At 58.3% G+C, this 18658-nt stretch overlaps 2 protein-coding genes across 9 annotated transcripts in view; one reads left to right on the plus strand and one right to left on the minus strand.

Annotated features, from left to right (window-relative positions):
- Positions 1-18658, plus strand: part of DTX2 (deltex E3 ubiquitin ligase 2) — a 34083-nt gene that overhangs the window by 4876 nt on the left and 10549 nt on the right. For all 4 annotated transcript variants that reach the window (XM_083806135.1, XM_083806136.1, XM_083806137.1 and 1 more), the window contains exons 2-4: positions 4-376; positions 4299-4884; positions 12002-12060. In XM_083806135.1, coding sequence (XP_083662261.1) covers positions 73-376; positions 4299-4884; positions 12002-12060 — 949 coding nt within the window. In that variant the 5' untranslated portion in view covers positions 4-72. The remainder of the gene's footprint in view (positions 1-3; positions 377-4298; positions 4885-12001; positions 12061-18658) is intronic.
- Positions 8761-12059, minus strand: LOC310884403 (uncharacterized protein). 5 transcript variants are annotated; one of them, XM_083806150.1, is made up of 4 exons: positions 11712-12059; positions 11103-11343; positions 10117-10643; positions 8761-9806 (listed from the first exon to the last, which is right to left on the minus strand). In XM_083806150.1, the coding sequence occupies exons 2-4, from the start codon at positions 11261-11263 to the stop codon at positions 9454-9456; spliced, it is 1041 nt and encodes a 346-aa protein (XP_083662276.1). In that variant the 5' UTR covers positions 11264-11343; positions 11712-12059; the 3' UTR covers positions 8761-9453. The 5 variants fall into 5 exon arrangements, 4 of the variants coding, with proteins under 4 accessions (XP_083662276.1, XP_083662277.1, XP_083662278.1 ...); XM_083806151.1 differs by having other exon boundaries at positions 11440-12059; XM_083806152.1 differs by having other exon boundaries at positions 10117-10640; positions 11103-12059.

The following is an 18658-nucleotide window of genomic DNA, read 5'->3' on the forward strand; positions in this document are numbered from 1 at the left end:
CAGATCCCCCAGAAGAAGATGGTGTGAAGCCAGCCAGCGCAGCTGCTGTGTGCCCAGACCCAAGGAAGGACCATGGCAGCGGCTCAGGGAGCAGGAAGCAGCGTGGCCGGGCCGTCCGGAGCCCCCGCCTCCGTCCCGGGGCACGGCAGCACCCCGGCAGTGGCGGTGTGGGAATGGCAGGACGAATTCGGCCGGTGGAGGCCGTACCGAGGCAACGTGTGCAGCTACATCGAGCAGGTTTTCCAGGCCTCTCAGCAGAAGGGCCGGCGTTCGGGGTCGGGCCTCGTCAGCAGCATCCCGTTGGGACACGCGGATGCCGTCTTGGCCCCCTACGTCATTGACATCCCAAGCCTGACGCAGTTCCGACAGGACACAGGTAAGGGAGCTCCCCTCCCGCGCCGGGATTTCGGCAGGGCTGCTCGTGTGCTCAGGGAGAGGTGGGGCAGGAGAGCCCTGCGAAGCTCTGCTGCTGCTGCAGGTGGTTATTTGCTGGCTGGCACGTCTGCTGCTTTCCCGGCGCTGCCTGCCACCCAGCACGTGAGCGAATCGGCGTTGGGAATCCGCGGGGCTGTGCCGGGCAGGCGGAGGTGACTTCCCGAGGAGCCTCGTTGCCAAGACCTTTGGAGCTCAGAGCTCGGGAGGCAGAGCCCTCAGAGCTGGCAACTTTCTTCCCGCCCCCCCGCCACCCGCACCCGTCGAAGACCACCGGCACAAAAAGGCCTTTCTGCGACTCCGACCCTCCCGCCTGCGTCCCTTGTTCCCTGTGCGGTGGGAGTGCCAGCTGCTTTACCTTGGCACGCCGCCCTGCGCAAGCTGCTCCGCGAAAGCCTGCAGCCCCCGCACGCCGCCGCGATGCTGCCGCAGAATATTTCCCCCCCCGCCCCCGCTGCGGTCCCAGGCTTGCTCGCTTCCTCCCGGGGAGGCGGGGGTGGGTTGGTCCTAATTGCAGCTCTAAGGCCTAATTTTCACTTTCGTCTTGACTCTCCTGAGGTCACTGAGGCTGAGAATGTGCCGAGGTGACTCCTGTCCTCTCTTGCTCCAGCTGTGCCGAGCAGCTGTAGCTTAGGAAGCAGGGACAGGGTGCATGCTCTCCTCTCCTGAAAATCCAGGAAGATTCTGCGTTACGCACCCCAGACCAACGGAAAATTCTCCGTGCATCAGTTTTTCCCCCTTTTGCCAGCTCCTCTCCCATCAACCCAGGATGCAGCCAGCTTTTTACCGTGCTGCCCAAACCTCCCGCCAAGCTTCAGAGGTTGGCAGCGCGCGGGCTTCTCGCCAACTGAGGCAAGAAGCGAGCAGTGCCTTGAATCAACTGCGGGATCAGACAGTTCCTGCAGGAAAAGGAAGTGGTTGGAGTGGCGAGCGCTCATCGCAGCTGCATCCGTGTTTTTGTTGGAGCTCCAGTGCTTACCGGTGACCTCGAGGTTAGTTTTTCCTAGGACAGTGCCGGGTGAGGAGCTCTCTTAGGTGAATGTGCTCACAGCTCTGGCTCGGCATGGCCTGGAAGCCCTGCTAGGGCTGGGGCTTCCAGGAATATAGTCAGGGTCACGAGAACTGACACCAGCGGCTGTTCCTTGCGTTCTTAATGCCAGCCTGGTGAAGGAACCTTGCGGCTGGTGCTCCATCCAGCACCTGGGCAGCGATCCTCCAGGCCACAGCCCAGCTTGGTGAGGTTGAGATCTCAGCCTTGGGGGGCTGGAAGAGGTATCCTGGTGTGAAAGGGACATCCTCGTCCTTCCTCATGGCTGCAGCTGTCCCTCTACAGATGTCCCGCGTCTTTTCAGTCCCTTGAGAAAGATCTCAAAACACCTAGCAGCGCTGGCCGCTGGGGGATGGTTTGGATTTAGTCTGGGGAGCGGCACGGCGTGGATTTGGAAATGATGCTGGATGACGTGACCTCCTCTTTCCTCGGACGAGATCTGCGGCAGGCTTCAATACCAAACGGGCCGATTGTGCTGCCCAGCTCCCCCGCGGGGTTCCCCACCGATTCGGAGGGGTGCTGAGCAGAGCGGCCAGGTCTGTGAGCTCCCCTCCGTGCATAACTGTTCCGACGCGCTCTTCGGCGCGACTGTTGAAAACGCTCTGATATCCCCGTTTTATGGCCCAGTTCTAAGCAAAGCCTTTTCTCTCTGCAGGGCCCTGCCTTAAACACGAGCCTTCCCGAGCGAGCAGCCAGCTGACCTTTGTCATGTGCTGGAGAAAAGAATCCCTGCAGGAAACATCCCCATGAAAAATCTTTAAACAGAGCAAAAAAAAAAAAAAATAGGCTGTTGTATTCTGCTCATTAGCTGCTAGACAGACAAACGGGCTCTTCAAAGGAAGCCAGGGAGAATAACAGGAAGGCAGTGTTAACGGGGCCGCGTCCCACCGACGGGGAGCGACAGCTGTGCAGGGGGGTCTCGGGGGCAGGATTAGCCTTCAGCTGCTGCTCTGGGCAGATGAGCTGGGAGCGAGGTGAGGCGGCAGCAGGAGCTGTCCCCTCGCCACAGCTGTTTGCCCGCCCAGGAGAGGAATGCCAGCTTCCCTGCCAGCCCCGGGGGAAGGGGGACGTTTCCCAAGAAGCACATGCCTCCGCTCTCGTTGTGGACTCCTCGCGGCTCCTCCCCGCTGCTGTTTGGAGGTCTTAAAAGTTACAGGTGCCCCGCGAGCACCTGGCGTCCTCCCCGTGCTGCTCTTAGCTTCTGACCGGCCAGCGGGGCAGGGACTGCCTGGCCGATCCGTGAGTCCTGCTGGGCCTTCTGGCACCTTGCTTTGCTCGTGGCGCTCTCCTCTCCGCTGGGAGCGCGTTCCCAGCACTCGCCTCTAAACGCAGCGCTGTTCTCACTGTCCCGCTTCCAGCCCCCGTCACCCCCAGACTTCCCCCTGCTCAGGTCTCCCCCGGGCGTGCTGTGCCTGGTGAGGCCGCAGACCCGGGCACCCGGTGGTTTGTGCGTCTCCAGCACTTGGCAGGGCTCGGTTGCTGGCTCGGAGCAGTTGTTGCTCGAGTTTGCCCTTGGCCGTGCTCTCTGCTTTCCCCTGCAAAGTGCTGGTTGCTGCCTGGGGAAGGTCGGCTCGGGTCTGCTGGCGCCTTCCACCCCGCTGGCACCTTCCACCCCGACTTCTGCCGGAGCGAGGTCTCGTCCCACGCGAGTCTCTGGGCCCTGGGGCTGAGCTCTCAGCCTTCAGCCTGCAGGTGAGGTGAGGTGCCCACAGGGCCGCGGGCAGCGTCCCGGGGCCGCTCTCTGCGGGGTCACGGTGCAGGTACTCGTTTGTAGGTGTGCCCTCTGTCACCTCCATGCCTGGAGTTCAGGGTCATAGCCCTCATGACAGCTTCAGGGGCTTTGTTTTTGTTTTTCCCCCTCTTGGCGCTCTTCTTCTCCGAGCTCCTCCTTTGTCCTGAAGACTCCCTGCGTTCCTGCGTCCCCAGCCTTGCCCCGTGGTGTCCCCGCTCCTCTCCGTGCAGAGGGCTGCCGAGGATTTTCCCAGCAGGAGCAGTTTTGCCCCTGCTGCAGGAACCTGGTTTTGCAGCGGTGAGGGCTTCTGTCCTGTTGGGCAGCTCACCTCCTCTTCCTGCTTTTATAGAGCAGCCGAGCGTGAAGTCACCCGGAGAGCCGGGCTTCCAGGGGATTTCGAGCTCGTGCTGCTGCTGTAGAGCAGCCTCGCAACAGCAGCGTGTCTGCTTTCATTCCTCGTCCTTTGTGCGAACAGCTGCTCTCTGCAGCTTCCAGATCACTTTGCTGGCTTTTCCTCCCTGCTCCTGCTCTGCTGCCCGGCAGGCAGGAGCCTGGAGAAGCTGGCCCTGTCCTTCCCCTCTCTGACGTCCTTGTCCTGCCCTTGTGGGACTTCACCCACTCCCCAGACCCTCGCACAGCAGCGGCAGGTAGGCGTTCAGCCCCTCAAGTGTTTCTGCAGAGCGCGCTCTGACGGTGTCACGTCTCTATAGTTACTCTGTTGTCAAGGCTGTGGGAGGTTTTTTTACCAGATCTGAGCCTCAGCCTGATTTTTTTTTTTTTTAACGTCAGCGAAGCATCTGTGATCGCTGTGCCGTTGTGCTTGGGTGTGTCGGGGTCCGGATCCTCTCCCCTTCCCTCCCTTCCTCCCCGCAGCGTTTGAACCCTCTGCCAGCCTGCAATCAGATCTGGCCGAGGGACAGAGGGCTCGGAGGCGTTGCGTTTTCTCTGAGCTCATCCCGTGCCGGGATGAGAAAGTCCATTCGTGCCTCCAGTTAGCCACCGCAGCCCGGTGTAGGAACGAGTCACGGAAGGAGACCCCCCCCCCCCGACTTCTCCGCTCACGCTGACTTTCCCCTCTCCCCCCAGGGACGATGCGGGCGGTCCGCAGGCACCTCTTCCCCGGGAGCTCGGCGGCGGGGCAGGGCATCGTCTGGGAGTGGCAGAACGACGAAGGCGGCTGGTCCCCCTACGAGATGAGCGTCTGCGAGGTCCTGGAGCAGGCCCGTGCCACCAACCACCAGCGGGTCGATCTCGCGCCCTTCGGCTACAACTACGACGTCGACCTGGTGGCCCAGGTCCAGACCAACAAGACCACGAGGTTCCGCCGCAGCGTGCAGCGGCGCTTGGACTCCCCGTACCCGGTGACGTCCGCCTCGGCCCCCGGCCACGCGGGGCTGGGTTGCTCATGCCAGCAGTGCTGGCTCAACGGGGGGACTGGCCCCATCACCACGCGGTCCCGGCACTCCGTGACAAACTTCCCCAACTCCTCCGCCACGCACCAGGTTTCCGGCAGGACGACGTCCGCGACTTCTGCCGGCGTGGGCTTTGTGCCCTACAACAAACCGACTTTGTCGGCGGCGAGGTCGACGCCGAGACTCAACGCGCAGAGCACCTGGGCTTTGCCTCAAGCTGGGGGCCCCAGCACGGGACTCTCTGCGCCGAACGGAGTCAGGTACAGCCCCCAGTTCGCCTTTAAATGCTGCGTGCGTGCCCGAGAGCCCCACTGTGCTCAGGTCTTCGTTTAGGAGCCTCTCTGTCCCAGGGGACCGCACAAGGGTCTTCTCCCTGCGAGGGAGATCTTCGTGCCTTTGTGTCCGATGGATGAGGAAGCTTCCCCTCTGCTTTCTCTCTTCTCCCACTCAAAATTATTCCCTGTCAGCCGTGAAAGTCCCCCGAGCCGCTGGGGGAAGTAGTCAGGTGGAGATACTAGAGGCTAGAGGAAATGCAGGTGGTTGGTAGCGCTTCTGTCCGTCTGAAAGCAATTTTGAGGGGAGACCGAGCAAATGAAAAGGGGATTTGTGAACATTCCTATTTAATTCAAAACGCACGGCAAATGTGGAGTGGAAAACTGCCCCGTTCAAAGCTCTTCCCCCTCAAGGAGGCCCTGCAGGACTCGCTGCATGTGGCCGAGACCTCCCACGTTCTCTGACACAATTAGGAAGTCCGCGTTTGACATCTCTAATGAGAACAAAGAGGGGACAAGGGTGCTGTGGGGCTTCACTGCCACGCTAGAGGCCCTGAAGCACGCACGCATCTCGCAGCACAGGATTTTAGCTCCTGCTGGCAAGCGGCCGGAGCCGAAGGAGGGCTGTGTCTGCGCCGTGCTGCTGTGGGAGGCAGGGCTTTGGTTCTCCCCGGGCCTTTGGGTGCTGCGAGCTAAAAGAAAAGCGACATCTCCTGGGCTCACCCTGCGGCCCCGCTCCTCTCCTCTGTGTGGGCTGCTTGGGGGGGCTGCTGCGGGTTACCCCGGGGGCAGCAGCTCCAGCCGGGGCTGTCAGCGTCTCCCTTGCAGAGTGGCCCTTCCCTCCACCTCGTAGGGGCAGCCTCTGTAACCCAAACCAAGCAGGATATTCACTAAGAGGTTTTCAGTCTTAACTCTTTCTGCACGCAAGGCTTTTTCTAGCTCAAGACTTTTGGGGTCTGTCTTATTCCCAAGAGCTGGTGATAACGCATGTGCTGGGCATCTCCCAGCTACAGTCACGTCAACCTGAGGCCGCACTGAGGGCTCTCTGGTTGTAAACCACCGTCAGGGTGTAGAGCGGTGCGCACGCTTTGCTAGAAATAAGTCAGGCGCTGCAACGCTGAGCATCTGAGAAACTCGAGGCAAACTTGTCAGGGTTGATTTACCTGTCCAAGCCAGCCCAAGGAGATGCGCAGATAAGAGATCAGAAGGGCGGTGGAAGCTCATTCCGCTAATTGCATGCGGCACAAGTTTATTTTGAACCTCGTTTGTATCTTGAGCAAGGAAGCTCCCTTGATGAGTCTCTCTCCTTGGAGATCTTCAAAAGCCGAGGACAGGACCTGTGCAAGAAGCTCCTGGTGGCCGTGCTTGGCCAGGGCGTTGGACCAGATGGCCTGCAGAGCTCCCGGCCATCCTGTACCTCTCTGCCTGATCTTCAGGTGGTTTTCTCAGCACGACAGGCCTTTCCCTCTCGGGGGTGATCTGAATACAGCGACTTCCCACACCTCGTTCTTCTTTCTCACGGTGCTCCCTTTGCACCTGGTGACTGTGCATGGCATCTCGTGCATCCGCGGTGTTTCTCTGCTCCCCTCACCCTTGAACGGGGCGCAGAACCGGAGCTCAGCACCGAGCAGGGCTCTTGCTGCCTCCCGCAGCAGCTGCCAAACCCCGCTTCTTGCAGGGTTGGTGCGCGGTGCTGTCACCCTGCCTGGGGCCAGCGTCTGTCCCCAGAGCATAAACACCCGTGTGGCTTGCAGAGTGACTCCTGGGGTGGGAAGAGCTGGCCAAAACGAGAGCAAAATGCTGCTGTGGTTGCTGGCTGGAGCCGATAAGACGCTGTGGTGCCCTGCTGGGTGCTGAGCGGGGAGCTGGGGTCCTGCAGCGTTACCTTCCCACGGGCTCTGTCCTTTGCCCTGCCAGACAAATGCATGTGGGGGGACGATCTCAGTCTTCCAGTGCCGTTCCGGTACGTGGAGGGGACTCGGCGCCAGCTCGAGATGGCTCTTCCCCTTTCTTTCCATGCCGTGAGCTGGAAATACTGCGGGGCCGGTGTGATTGCTCTTGGCTGGGGTTACTTTCCCAGGCTCGTGGAGCCGTGTTCCAGCAGAAAATACCCTCATTTCTGTGAATTAGGGGAAACCTGAGTAGCACGCTCTAACAATGTGTTTCATTTAATTCCGAAGCCCGGAACATTCCGGAGTTATTGTATCCACTGGGTTCCCTGCCTTTCCCCCTCGGCTGCGCTCCTTGGGCTGCCTCGTTCCTCTCCCATTGCTCCTCGCTGCATGGGGAGCTTTGTGGCTATGGAGGCGAGGCGCTAATTATCCTGCGCTAATTACCCCAGGGAGGGTTTGCGTCTGTGTCCAGCGTGCAGCTTTGCTGGGGTTCCTCCTGGCTGGGACGCGCAGGCCCTGCGGCCGGTGCTCGGGCGCAGAGCTGGCAGCGGGGCCACGTCCCAGCGGCGTGAGCCCCGCGCGGGGCCAAAACCTTGTCCCGGGGCCTCGGGGCTGCGCGGGCTGGCCCTGGAAGCGGCTGTCTGGCTGCCAGCACCTCCAGCTGCCTGGGAATGGCAGCGAAATGGCAGCGAAATGGCAGCCAGCCCCCTTCCAGCCCCGGGGCTCTGAGAAGAGACGGACGGGTGACTTGTGGTCTGGAAGGATGCCTGCACAGGAGCCTCGTGGCACTGAGCTGCTGCCGCTGCTCCTTGGCCCTCGCCGCAGCTCGCACAAGCGTTCGTCGGCAGAGCAAGGCCTGGGCTGCGGGGAAGGGAGCAGCGGGGTTGGATGGGGATTCTCCAGTGTCTAATAGAGGTTGTGCTGTGCGTGCCCCGCAGCACCCCTGGCAGGCTGCTGGCTGTTACGGAACCGCTCGTCATCGCAGGGCTGCCCCAGCCCCTGCCTCGCTGCAGCTGAGCTGTTCCTGGCGGCTCAAATGCTACTGGAAACGGAAAGACAGGGCAGTTATACACCCCCGGTTATACACACCTGGTTAAACACACCCAGTTCTGGAGGAAGCACAGCAGAAAATGGCAGCACAGAAGAAAACCTCTCTCCTGCAGGCCTCGGAAAGAGGTGTAGTTCCTCCTGGAAAGCTGCCTGCCTCCCTGGGTGGCTGTGACAGTTATTCCCAAGGTGCAGGCGGGCATAGCCCCCGGGGCAGGCGGCACGGGCATGTCTGAGCCGTGGCAGCACCAGGAAGCGTTTCCCGCTTGCTGCGGGCTGGGGCACGGGTGCAGGGGTGAGAGAGGGTGGAGCTGGGGCACTGCAAGCTGCGGCTTCAATTCCCCCTGCTCTCAGGGGGGTCAAAGTCTGCGAAACCCAGCGAGGAGCGTCGCCTGGAGCGAGCCGAGGCCCAAGCAGACGTTAATAGGTTAGCAGCGGAGCCAAGAATGTTAAGTAAATGTGGGCAGGTTGTTTTGCCTCTTGGTGCCTTGGTTTCCTCCCGTGTGTTAAAGGCCGATAATGAACCTGGCCGCCTCCACGGGCCGCGCTGAGAGCCGCAGACGGAGCGTGCCGCGGGGGGGGCCGTGCCTGCAGCAGCGAGCAGCGCCCCGCTGTGTGCGGCTCCCCGCGCTCCGGCCACCTCCGGGTGCTGCCCAGCTCCCCGCCCCCCCCAGGGGGGCTCCTTGCAGAGAAGGGCACTGCTGAGGGGTGTCCTGCTTGGCACGAGGGCACGGAAAGCTGCAGGAGGCAGTTTGGGGGGAATAAATTCACGTCCCAGCCAGGAGAGTCCCTGCGGTAGCTCTCTTGGCTGCTCTGGGCTCGCGTGGCCGTGGGTGCCCGTCCAGCTCCCGCCTGCAGATAAGGCAGGGGGCTCGGGCTGGGGAAATTTTATTGAAAAGCATTGGGAGGGGCGTCTTGGGGCTGGGGAGGGAAGCTTTGTAGTGTTAGGGTGCTCTTTGGAAGTGCCACAGCCCCACGTCTCCGGTGTGCTCAGCATGCTGTCGGATCAGGAGATGCACCCCAGGGACCAGACCCCAGGCAGGGTGTTTCCTCCTCCTCCTCCTCCTCACCCTTCAGCTCTTGCCCACCAGCAGAACAGCGGGCTGCTCGGCTCCAGCAGACCGCGGGGGTCTCTGCCACCCCCGGCCCTCGGCAGGCCCATTGTGACTCGTCCCCAGCCCTTTGTCGCTCCTCATCCTGGTGCCGGGAGCGAGCCCCATGAATCGGACGCGGCTGCGTGCAGCGCAAGAAAAGGTCCCGGGGGGGGGGGCTTGGTCTAGGCCCTGTCGTCTTCTTCAAAACGAAGGGAAGGGAGAAGCTCTTGTGTGGCCACTGTTAGCCTCCCAGGAGGTTTTCCACGGAAGGGGTTAGACCCCTGGGCACACGTGTGTGAATCTGAGGCAGGGCAGGACCTGGGGGAAGCGTCTTGTTCAGAGGGTACAAAGGCACCGGGGCACAGGAAAATGCAGCTTTTGGAGGGGAGAGAAGGAAGAACGGGCTCTGTTGGGAAGGGAGAGAGTTGATAGGGACTTTTCCATTCCTGCCCCGTGAAGAAATCACGTATGGGGCTGTTCAGCTCGGATCTGGCCACCGAGTGCCACCTCTCCGGTCTCGCAGCTCATTGCCTCACCGGTGCTGCAGCACCTGAGCGTCTGGGAAAGCAACAAGTTGCCACGCTTTGCTTACGGGATCCACTGACGGCAACCTGACTTCGCCAGGAATTTCTCACCAGATCTGTGAGGACGGTGTCTTGCTGTGCGCCCCTTTCCCCACAGCCTACGACCCCCTGGTACCTACAGCACTGAGCAAGGGGGCGAGCAGGGCCCGCAGGGCATGGCGGGACGAAATCAGCCCGGGGAGGAGTCGGTACCGGCAGAAAAATCCGAGATTTCAGGCGCTGACTTCCAGGTGCTACAAGCACAGCTGGAACATTTGGCCCGGTGTCACGGGTACCGCCAGGTGGAATTCCATCTGTGGGCAGCAGAGGTGGTGGGAGCTGATGCGGTGGCGGACACCCAGCCCCTCTCTGCGTGGCAGCGCTTGTTCTGGCAGTGCTGCTCTCCCAACCTCCCCTACCAGAGCCCTCCCCAGCCTGCCGGGGCCGCTGCCCCCGTAGCCGAGCCTACAAATCGGCGGCACCGCTCCCAAAAAGCCGTGGCGGTGCCGGAGCGCCTCGGGTCTAAGCTGATGGACTACTCGCAGGCAGCTCGTGCCGCTGGCGAGGCTGCTCAGGTGCAAGGCACCGCACGTGTGAGACTGCCGTGGCAATACCCTTAGTTACCTCTTCCCCTTCCTCCAAAAAAACCCTCTTCGGGCCCGGAGGAGCATTTCTGCCCCTTCTGCGGCGTGGCGGTGCTTCTTCCTCCCACGCGCCGCGGCTTCGAACCTGCTGGGGCAGCGAGGCGGCCGAGGCACCGCGGAGCAGCGTGAGTTTCCCTCGGTTTCACCAGGGATTTCTGCGGGTGTAAGAGAAACGGCAGCACATGGCAGCCCGGCCGGCGCGTTCCCGCATGGGCTGGCACGTCCTGCAGCCTCGCTCGCTGAGCTGCTGCTGAGCCACGTGAAATAAAAAGGATTTGGGTCCTGCGTCGTAAATCCCTGCGCTCCGGCCCTTCTGTGCACCCCTGGGTGAACCCCCACTGAGGATTCAGCCCTGTCCGTGCCCTGCTGTGTTTTCTTTGCTTGCTTTTCCGTGGGGAAGGGGAAACGAAGGCGCCCCCGGTGGCTGCTGCAACTTGGGGGGGTGACAGCAAAGCACAAATCCTTCGGTGTCTGGGCTGGGGGTGCCCAGACCCCGCGGTGCTTCTGCTGGGGGGAGCACAGCAGGAGGGAAAACGGAGGGGAGAAAAAAATCCGTGAGAAAGAGCGATGAACAAGCTGAATGAAGAAAAAGGTCACAAAGGGGGAACACGGCGCCTGCTTCAAAGCCCCCCAAAAGCGAGGGGAAGATTTGCCAGCGGGGTTCGAGCCGGGCTGCGGTGAGAGCAGCCCGTTGCATCATTTGAAAATGTTGCAAAATGAGGGGCAAGCGAGGGGAAACCACAGCCTTTGAGAGAGGGAAGGGAAACCTCCGCAGCCCGGAGGACCTCTTAAAGGTCTGGAGGCCCCAGTCCCGTGCGGCCAGGCTGTCAGAGCAGCGCCAAGCCCGGGGTGCTGCCTTCTTCAGGAGCTCGGCGCCTGCGCAGGGACCTGCTCCGAGCGGCGGCAGGTAGGGGAGGTGGGGATGTGTCGCTGCTGAACCTCGGGAGGCCGAGGAGAGGGACTTACCTCTGTCCTTGGGGCTGTTTTGGGCACGGTGGCAGCTTCTGGAGAGGGCTAGGTTCCCAGAGACAGCGGGTGGCGTTTGGGAGCTTGGCGACCTGCTGTCCTACGAAGCTGGCCGGGGTTGGCGTAACTGGGGCTGGCGTGGGGAGTCTGGAGGTGGTCATCCGAAGGCACTGGGAAGTAACTGCAGCTGGTGGGCCTGAGCTGCCAGCTCTGGGAAACACCGTCAGAGCAAGTTAGGAACCTGAAAGAGATATTACAGCATCTGCACTGATTTTCAAGGAAAGAAGGGTACCAAACTCTTCCAAATCTCTTTCAGCCCTTCCTCCCTCCTTCCTACATCTTGCAGTAACCCCATGGACAGGCAGTGAGAGTCAGGACTTGGTTCTGCTCAAGGACCAGCTGCACGTGCTCAAGTGCTTGGCTCGAGCTTTCTCTGCCTCGGTTTCCCCACGTGCAGAGCTGTTGGGTGGTGCAGCTCACTTCCTCCAGTCCCCACAGCTGCAGCATCTCGGCTTGAGCTTTGGGGAGTGTTTTTTCTTCTGGCCATCATAACAGGCTGACAGAGCAAGTCACCAGGAAGGTTTAAGGTTATTTGCTCTGTTCTGATACCTCCTGGCTGCATGCTCACACCAGGGACCTGCACATAGCACAGACTCATCATGCTCAGGACAAGGCTGCAGAGAAATAAACCTCCATAGCTCTGGCTGGGGGGGCTCCTTAAATACAGCAGCCGGACCAGTGGGTGAAGGACGTGCGGGTGGGGGGTCCCAGATGAGGCTCATCTGGGCGATTAGAGCCTGTTGATATACCCAGGGCCTGGGGGGTGTTGAATTGGTGCTGGTGTGTGCAGTGGTTGAGCTGTGCTGGTTGATGTCTCTGTCTTTCTGCTCTCTCTCCAGCGCCCCGAGCCTGCCGGTCAAGATGTCCAAACCCAGCAAAGTGAACCAGGCTTTGGCAGGTAACAGTTCTCTTCTGCTTTATCTGCTTTCTCCTTAGGGTTATGTGAGCAAGTGCTCTACTTTCCCATAGTGTGTGTTTTTCTTTTTTTTATTTTTTAGTTTCCAGCATCTCTGAGATGCCTTTGGCAGTGGAAAAGTTTTAGGCCTAAAGACCAAAAAGTAGAAAAGACAAACTTGAGAGAGAATGGGAAGGTCAGGCCACAGTAACTGGCTTTCTTACTGGTGCTAGTCCTGAGGCTTTGTGCTCCCATCCCAGCTGAGGTGAGGTCTTGCTGCTGCTCAGCACCTGAGGCCGTAGCTCAGCACCTTCCTAATGCAAGAGCAGGATGTATCTGGTGTGCTGTTGGTCTCTGCAGGAGAGAGGGGCAGATGGAGCTTTGTGGGTGAGTCTCTGAAGCACTTTCTGCCCCTGTAGTTTATAAATAGACCATCACAAGCTGGCTTTTGGGGCTGTATTTGGGGCTTGGGTACTTGTTTTCATAGTGTAGGGGAGCACGTGGTCCAGGCTGTGTGCTAGCTGGTGTTTCCTGTTTTTTTTTTCCCCTTTGAGGAGGAAAATTGCAGTGCAGGATGGTGTGTGGGGTTGTTTTGTGTGATTTTATTGCAGAGGCTCAGGTGGTCGTTAGCCTGAAAAATGATTGTGATGCATTGCCTTGGGGAAAGGAAGAGACAGACATTGAACCAGGCATTGTCTGCTGTGGCAGCACAACGCAGGCTTGCTTGTAACCATCCAAACCTGTGAACGTGATCCTAAACATCCCTGAGAAGCGTGTCTGGGAGGGATAGGAGTGCCAGTTCTCAACGTGCCACTCTTCAGAGTGGATTTGCCTGTTAAAGGTGAAATGGTGGTGCCTTGAAAACAGCAACTGGTGCTCGCAGCTTTTAGTGGTGGTGCTTCCCTTTGGGGGGGCCAAAACCTCTCGGTGTGTTTGCTGTGTGCTGGCTGCGAGCAGTGGGACTCGGGTGCCTGAGGGGCCGGGTGTTCTGCTGGGAGCTGGTGTCTCCCCCATACAAAGACCACCTGTGCACTTGAAACTGTCCTAACCCAGTAACCTGGGGTAGGTGAGTGGGAGAGACCTGGTGTGTGGCATTTTCTGGGGGCTGCTGTACCCATTTCGGGCACAACGGAGTATCTATTAACCCCCTGAATATCTATTAACACTCTCTCTCTCCTCTGCCCATGCATGATCTGCTCAGGTTAGTAGCTCGCTGGGTGCTGAGCTCTGCTCCTGAGCGCACAGAGGCAGTTGGGCTCTCCCTCGGACAAAGCGGCCACCACCTCTTGCTAGCCAAGGTGGTGGCGGCTGGTGCCCTTCTAGGTGCCAGGCTCTGCCCTGCCTCAAAATGATCCCCTGGGACTGCTATTTCTGGTCATCCAGTGCTAAAACCACGGTGGAGACCGCGCCTCGCAGGTCCCTAACACCAAGCAGGCACCACGGCAGCACGCAGGCCATCTCCCTGTCGGCAGGTCAGTCTTTGTGGCAATGAGGTGCAGGGCTGAGCTCAGACCTTGCCTAGATGGATGACCTGAGCAGGGCTCACCTTGCTTATGAAAGCTCGCTTTCATCCCCCGGCTATTAGCACTGGCTGTGTAATTAGTTCCTTAATCGCATAAAGGTAAATACAGCAAAGAACCGGAGACCCCTGCTGAATCCCGGCTGCGTTAATACTGTTAACCGTGACCTCGTTCTGGATGTGCAAGTGTTCCTGTTAACTTGGAAGAGGTGAACACGCACAGTCCTTCTGTAGTGCCACGTTTAGACCTAAAAGGCTGCTGAAGAGCTTGGTGGAATCGCCCACTTGGCACCATTTAAACCAGAATGAGAAGGTGAAGCTGGTAATCGGCTCTGCTCTTGTTGGAGGCTGGGGATGCAAAGGATAAGAACAGTCCTTCCTCGGATCTGAAGCCCCCCATGAGGTGTGCTGAGTTGCAGCGGGGCTGCAACAGGCTGGGCTGAGGGCTCAGTGCGTCACCTGCCCCCAGGGACAGCATCTCCTTCGGGTCTGAGCCTGTTGGGCATGGCTCTGGTCAGCCCTGGGTTGCTCCCTGCCAGGTGTAACAGATGTCGGAGCTGCAAGGGAGGAGAAAAATCTGAATTTGTGTCTCCATTTAAAATGGAGTAGAAGCAGAGGGAAGATCTGGATGAGTTAATTAGCGAGTGAAAGGAAAATACATGTCTGGGAATGATTATGGTGAAAAGCAAGCAGTGAGGTTGTGGTAACAAGGCCAAATTTTACTGGGATTTTTGTTGGCTGGGTCTTCAGGCACATCTCCTCCCCCTCTGTGCTCTGCTCTCTGCTTCTAGGACCTCTTCTGGGAGGTGCTGTTTCGTTCATATTTCAAATCTGGGGGGTGGTCTTGGCAATGCTTATTGTTGGGGTTATTCTGTGATGTGCAGGCTGGGCCCCCCTTCTTCCCCCAGTCCTGCTGCATGGCTGTGTTCTTCAGCACCAGTGGTGATGCAGGGCAGGCTCCGGTGACATGGGGAGAGGGAGGTCCCAGGCGTGACCCGAGAAGGGTTTTATTCCGCACGTCTTACAGCCTTCGGTCTCCATCCTGAGGTGCTTCTCAGCAGCATTGGTTCTTGGTTGAAGCAGGAGAAGCAAACCCCCTAAACTGTGCTGACGCTCTCCAGAAATGCTCCAGATGTGTCTGAGTGCAGGAGGCGGCTCTGGATAACCAGGAGCTGGGGAGTCCTGGTGGTCTGAAGGAAGCGGGCTGTGTGTGATGGGTGCCTGGGGATTTGGGTGAGGAATTCGTAACTCTGCAGCCCCACACCTTCCAGCAGCATGGCTCCAGAGCCCAGAAATCGTGAAGCTGGTTTAAACTTCCATATAAAATCAGGCTTTGTCCTGACTTTGTTACCTTCTTGCTTCAAGGTGCGTGTGGAAACTTGTTTCCCCCACCCCCCAAATTGTGCTAGTACAGAGAAATGCCAGAGGAGAGGTCTCAGCAAACTGCTAAACCATGGTGTTGGTGTTTAAGGCTCAGCTGGGCTAAATCTGGGGGGAACAACCTAGTTCGGGTGTGCCTCGTGGCTGCCTGGGGGACTGGGTGCTTGTATGGAGCCCCTTGTAGGATTGGGAGACAAAAGGCTGGAAGTGAGCTTTGTGTTAAATTAAGCTGAGTGTTTCTTATTAACACGGTTCCTAGAGCTGGGATGTTTGGGGATATATTCACCATAGAAGCTTTGATGGGTATAATTGTGCAAATTCTCAGTGCTTCTCTCTGAGACATCAGGTTATTTGAAGGCAAGCTCTGCCCTTCCTTCCACCTGCTTAAATCTCGAGCTGGAACAAAGCACACATGAGTCTGAGGTCTGTAAACACAGCTCAGCAGCCAGAATGGTGACTGCAGGGGCACGTAGGGCTGGATGTGTGAGTAAGAGCCTGGTTGAGGCTCACGGCGTTATGTAAGGGTGCTTTCCCCGTGCTCAGCTTCGGTACAGGATATTACAAAAGCGCCTGACTTCATGGGAGGCTAAGAAAAGCCGGCGGATGTTGTCATAGCTGCAGCAGAAATAATTCCACCCCAAGGAGTCCTACTGACTCCTTGCTGACACTGCACTTGCAGCCAAAGAAATGCTTTGAGGAAGAGAAAAGAGGCAGGGGTGTGTGTGTGTGCCTATTGCAAATGGGCAGGAACAGATGAGGTGCCAAAGCATGCTTTGCAAGGCTCTTTGCCTCTCCTCTCCGCCTCTGCAGTGCTGGCAGGGAAGAGACCAGTGGTCAGTGGAAGGTCTGAACATATTAATGAATATTTTGTGAGCTCCAGGGGCGGCCGGCGAGCAGCAGGAGCTCTTGCAGGAACACAAAGGCATTGAAGGCTTGGTCTGGGCAAGCTTATTTTGTTGCAGTGTGGCCCTTGTGTCTTCAAGTGGGAATTTAGCCAGGGCCAAACTTGTTCCTGACCCAAATCCACTGTCTGTGGCTGCTGAATTAAAACTGTCCGTGGGTCAGAAGTGGAGAATCAGCCGGCAGGTGCGGTGTGCCTCCGGTGCGCTGCCCTGTAAGGCTTGGGTGCGGGGGGGATCCCTTGCGGGTGACTCTTGTCACCAGACTCGTGGGAGGCTTGCTAGATGCTGAGACTTCCAATATTGTATTAGCACTCTGAAGGAGGAATCACTGCTGCGTGGTGAGATGAGCCAGAAGGGCGGTGTAGCACGGGAACAGCCCCTTTCTGAATGCTCTCTTGATTTGAAGCTGCAGAAGGAGATGATTCACTGCGTGTCTCTGAAGGCAGCAGGAGGTAAAAGCAGAAAATGACTTTTTTTTTTGCTGGTTTCAGGAGGATGCTTGGCTGGGGGTAGCTCTCCTGGTCCCACGCTTGACCTGCCTGTATGCATGCATGGTGTTGTAGATGCTTTCAACTCATGGAGTGAGAGAGAGCTCCTGAAATAAACATTTATTTCCTTTGCAGTGACTCATGGTGCTGACAGGCAACTTTAGATAAGCTCCTTGGGGATGGGAAGGGCTGTGTTAGCAGGTAACTGAACTCCGAGGTTCTGTGCCTTGTCGTCTTCCCTCAGCCTAACTTCTGAAGGAGACGTCTTGTCCTCTGATGTGGAGTCTGAAGTCAGTCTTCCAACCTCTGCGTCTGTTTTTTATGGGCTCTGCGTGTTACACCAGCAAGCTGGTATTGATCTCCTCAGCAGAGAGCTCTCACTTTGCATTCGTGTATCAGCCAGCTGCGTGTAGGTGGCCATAACCCCTGCCAGTCTTTGGGCTTGCTCTGCAGATGTCGGTCTGTGCGGTCAGCGCTGGGGAGCGGGTGCTGGAGGCAGCCTCACCTCACCCCTTCCTCCTGCCCCGGGCCGGGGCACGGCGCTTTATGGCCCTGCTGGGGTGAGACTCCCAAAGACCAAAGTCCCTGCCTGGTGTGCAGGGGGTGGCAGCGTGGTGCTGAGCACTGGGCTTCAGGCACTCGGCTTTGTTCGCTCCCGTTTGTTATGGGAACACTGGGCTGTTGCTCCAGGCTTCCTGGAAGCGATGGAGGACTGCTGGCTTAGTGGGGCCGAGAGCAGGCAGCAGTCCTCTGGTCTGGAGTTTGAGACTTGCAGGAGGTTGTTTTGACTGTGAATCTCGTGGATCTGATGTTCAGCTGGCGTTCGTGCTGTTCACCCGATGCTCATGCTGTCTTGCCCTGATTTTGGGGGCTCTCCTCGGCTGGAGCTGCTGAGAGCAGTGTGGTGCTGCTGGGGCGATGGTTACTCGCTCGGTGTTTGCATCTTCCAAAGGTGCTCCCTGGGAGCAGGGGGCTGCACGTTAATCTAGCTCCTCAAAGGTGCTGCGTGGTGTTACCTGCTTCCCTTGGGAAGTACGTGGATGTGCTGTGAGGAGACTCTTCCAAGCTTGTGTTCCTGATCTTCTGGCGCCAGACTTGCCAGGAGCTCTTGGAGGGAGGTGTTTTCTCTTTGGTGCTGAATCACAGACCTCGCAATCAGCAGACAGGGGCTGGAATTGCTCAAACAACTGCTTCACCTGCTGCTTGTGCATCTTTAACTCTCCTGCTTGTTGTTTTCCTGCCCTGCTTTCCTTCCCCCATAATTTCTGGCACAATTACATGTGTCTGATGCCTGTTGCCCTGGTGTCGGTCCGGAGAGGAGCTCTCGGTGCTGTGAAGGACTGGCTTTTTGCTGCCTGCAGCTTCCCTCAGACCAGGAGGCGCGTGCTTGGGCGATGTGTCACGGAGCAACCCAGTCTGCTGGCCAAACCAGCTCTGCCAACGGTCCTTGGGTAACCCTGGGCGAACTGCTTCATCTCTGCTCCGTACCCCTTCTTGTGAAATCCTTTCCGTCTCTCTGGAAGTCTTTGGGCCTTATATGAGAGCTGTACTAAAAGCATCCAACCCTCAGATCAAGAAAGGACTTGGGCAGTTTGTGGGGTGGGACTTGTGCTCGGAGCGCTCGCGAAGCCGGTGCAGGACGCAGTTGGGGCTGCAGGGGGTGGCTCTGCCTGGGGCACTTGCATTGGCTTTGCACAGAGGATTGTTAGTTACAGGGTGTGGGTTCTTAGCGCTCTTTTCTGCCTGAAACACGCAACTAGTTAACACTCGCACAAAGCTGGCTGCTTCCTGTCATAACTCCGTTTTTAGTCATGTGTGGGCAAGGCTCCTCATTTTGTCCTGAATAAATACATTTACTTTTCTATCTTTTCCCAACCCAGTAGAACATAGGCTTGAAAAGCCTTGGTCACTTTGGTTTTGGCCATGAGCTGCTGCATAGGCATCTGGGGATGCTGGCAAGGATGTCCGTAGTATTAGGAGGTGGTTTTGCACAGGCTGCTCTAAGAGGTAAGCTGGGCTTTCAGGTTGCCTGCTGTCAGTCTGCATCTCTGAATTATTTTTTGGCTGTGCTGATAGCTGCGGCAGGGGGAGGTCTCTTCCTGGAAAAACTGAAGCAGGTGTTCCCTGGAACATATGTTTAAGAGCAGCGTGCCACCCTACGAGTGTTATGCCTTGTGACTGGCCTGTATTTCACGGGCAGACATCGCGCTAGATCGGCATCACCAGCCCTGTGGCTCTCCGCGTGCCAGCTCTACCTGCAGGGAACGGCTGTCCTTTTTAATGATTCATTAGCTTTAACCAACTGCATCCAG

This window comes from Anser anser (assembly GCF_964211835.1).
Source record: "Anser anser genome assembly, chromosome: 20".
Taxonomy (NCBI): domain Eukaryota; kingdom Metazoa; phylum Chordata; class Aves; order Anseriformes; family Anatidae; genus Anser; species Anser anser.

What these genes read in the sequence shown, in the direction of transcription:
- LOC310884403 (XM_083806150.1), bottom strand. Translation starts at nt 11,263, where the DNA reads ATGACCACCTCCAGACTCCCCACGCCAGCCCCAGTTACGCCAACCCCG. An exon ending in AAACAGCCCCAAGGACAGAG is followed by an intron (nt 10,644 to 11,102) that starts GTAAGTCCCTCT and finishes TGCTCCCCCCAG; the next exon opens with CAGAAGCACCGCGGGGTCTG. An exon ending in TTTTGGAGGAAGGGGAAGAG is followed by an intron (nt 9,807 to 10,116) that starts GTAACTAAGGGT and finishes TGCTGCCCACAG; the next exon opens with ATGGAATTCCACCTGGCGGT.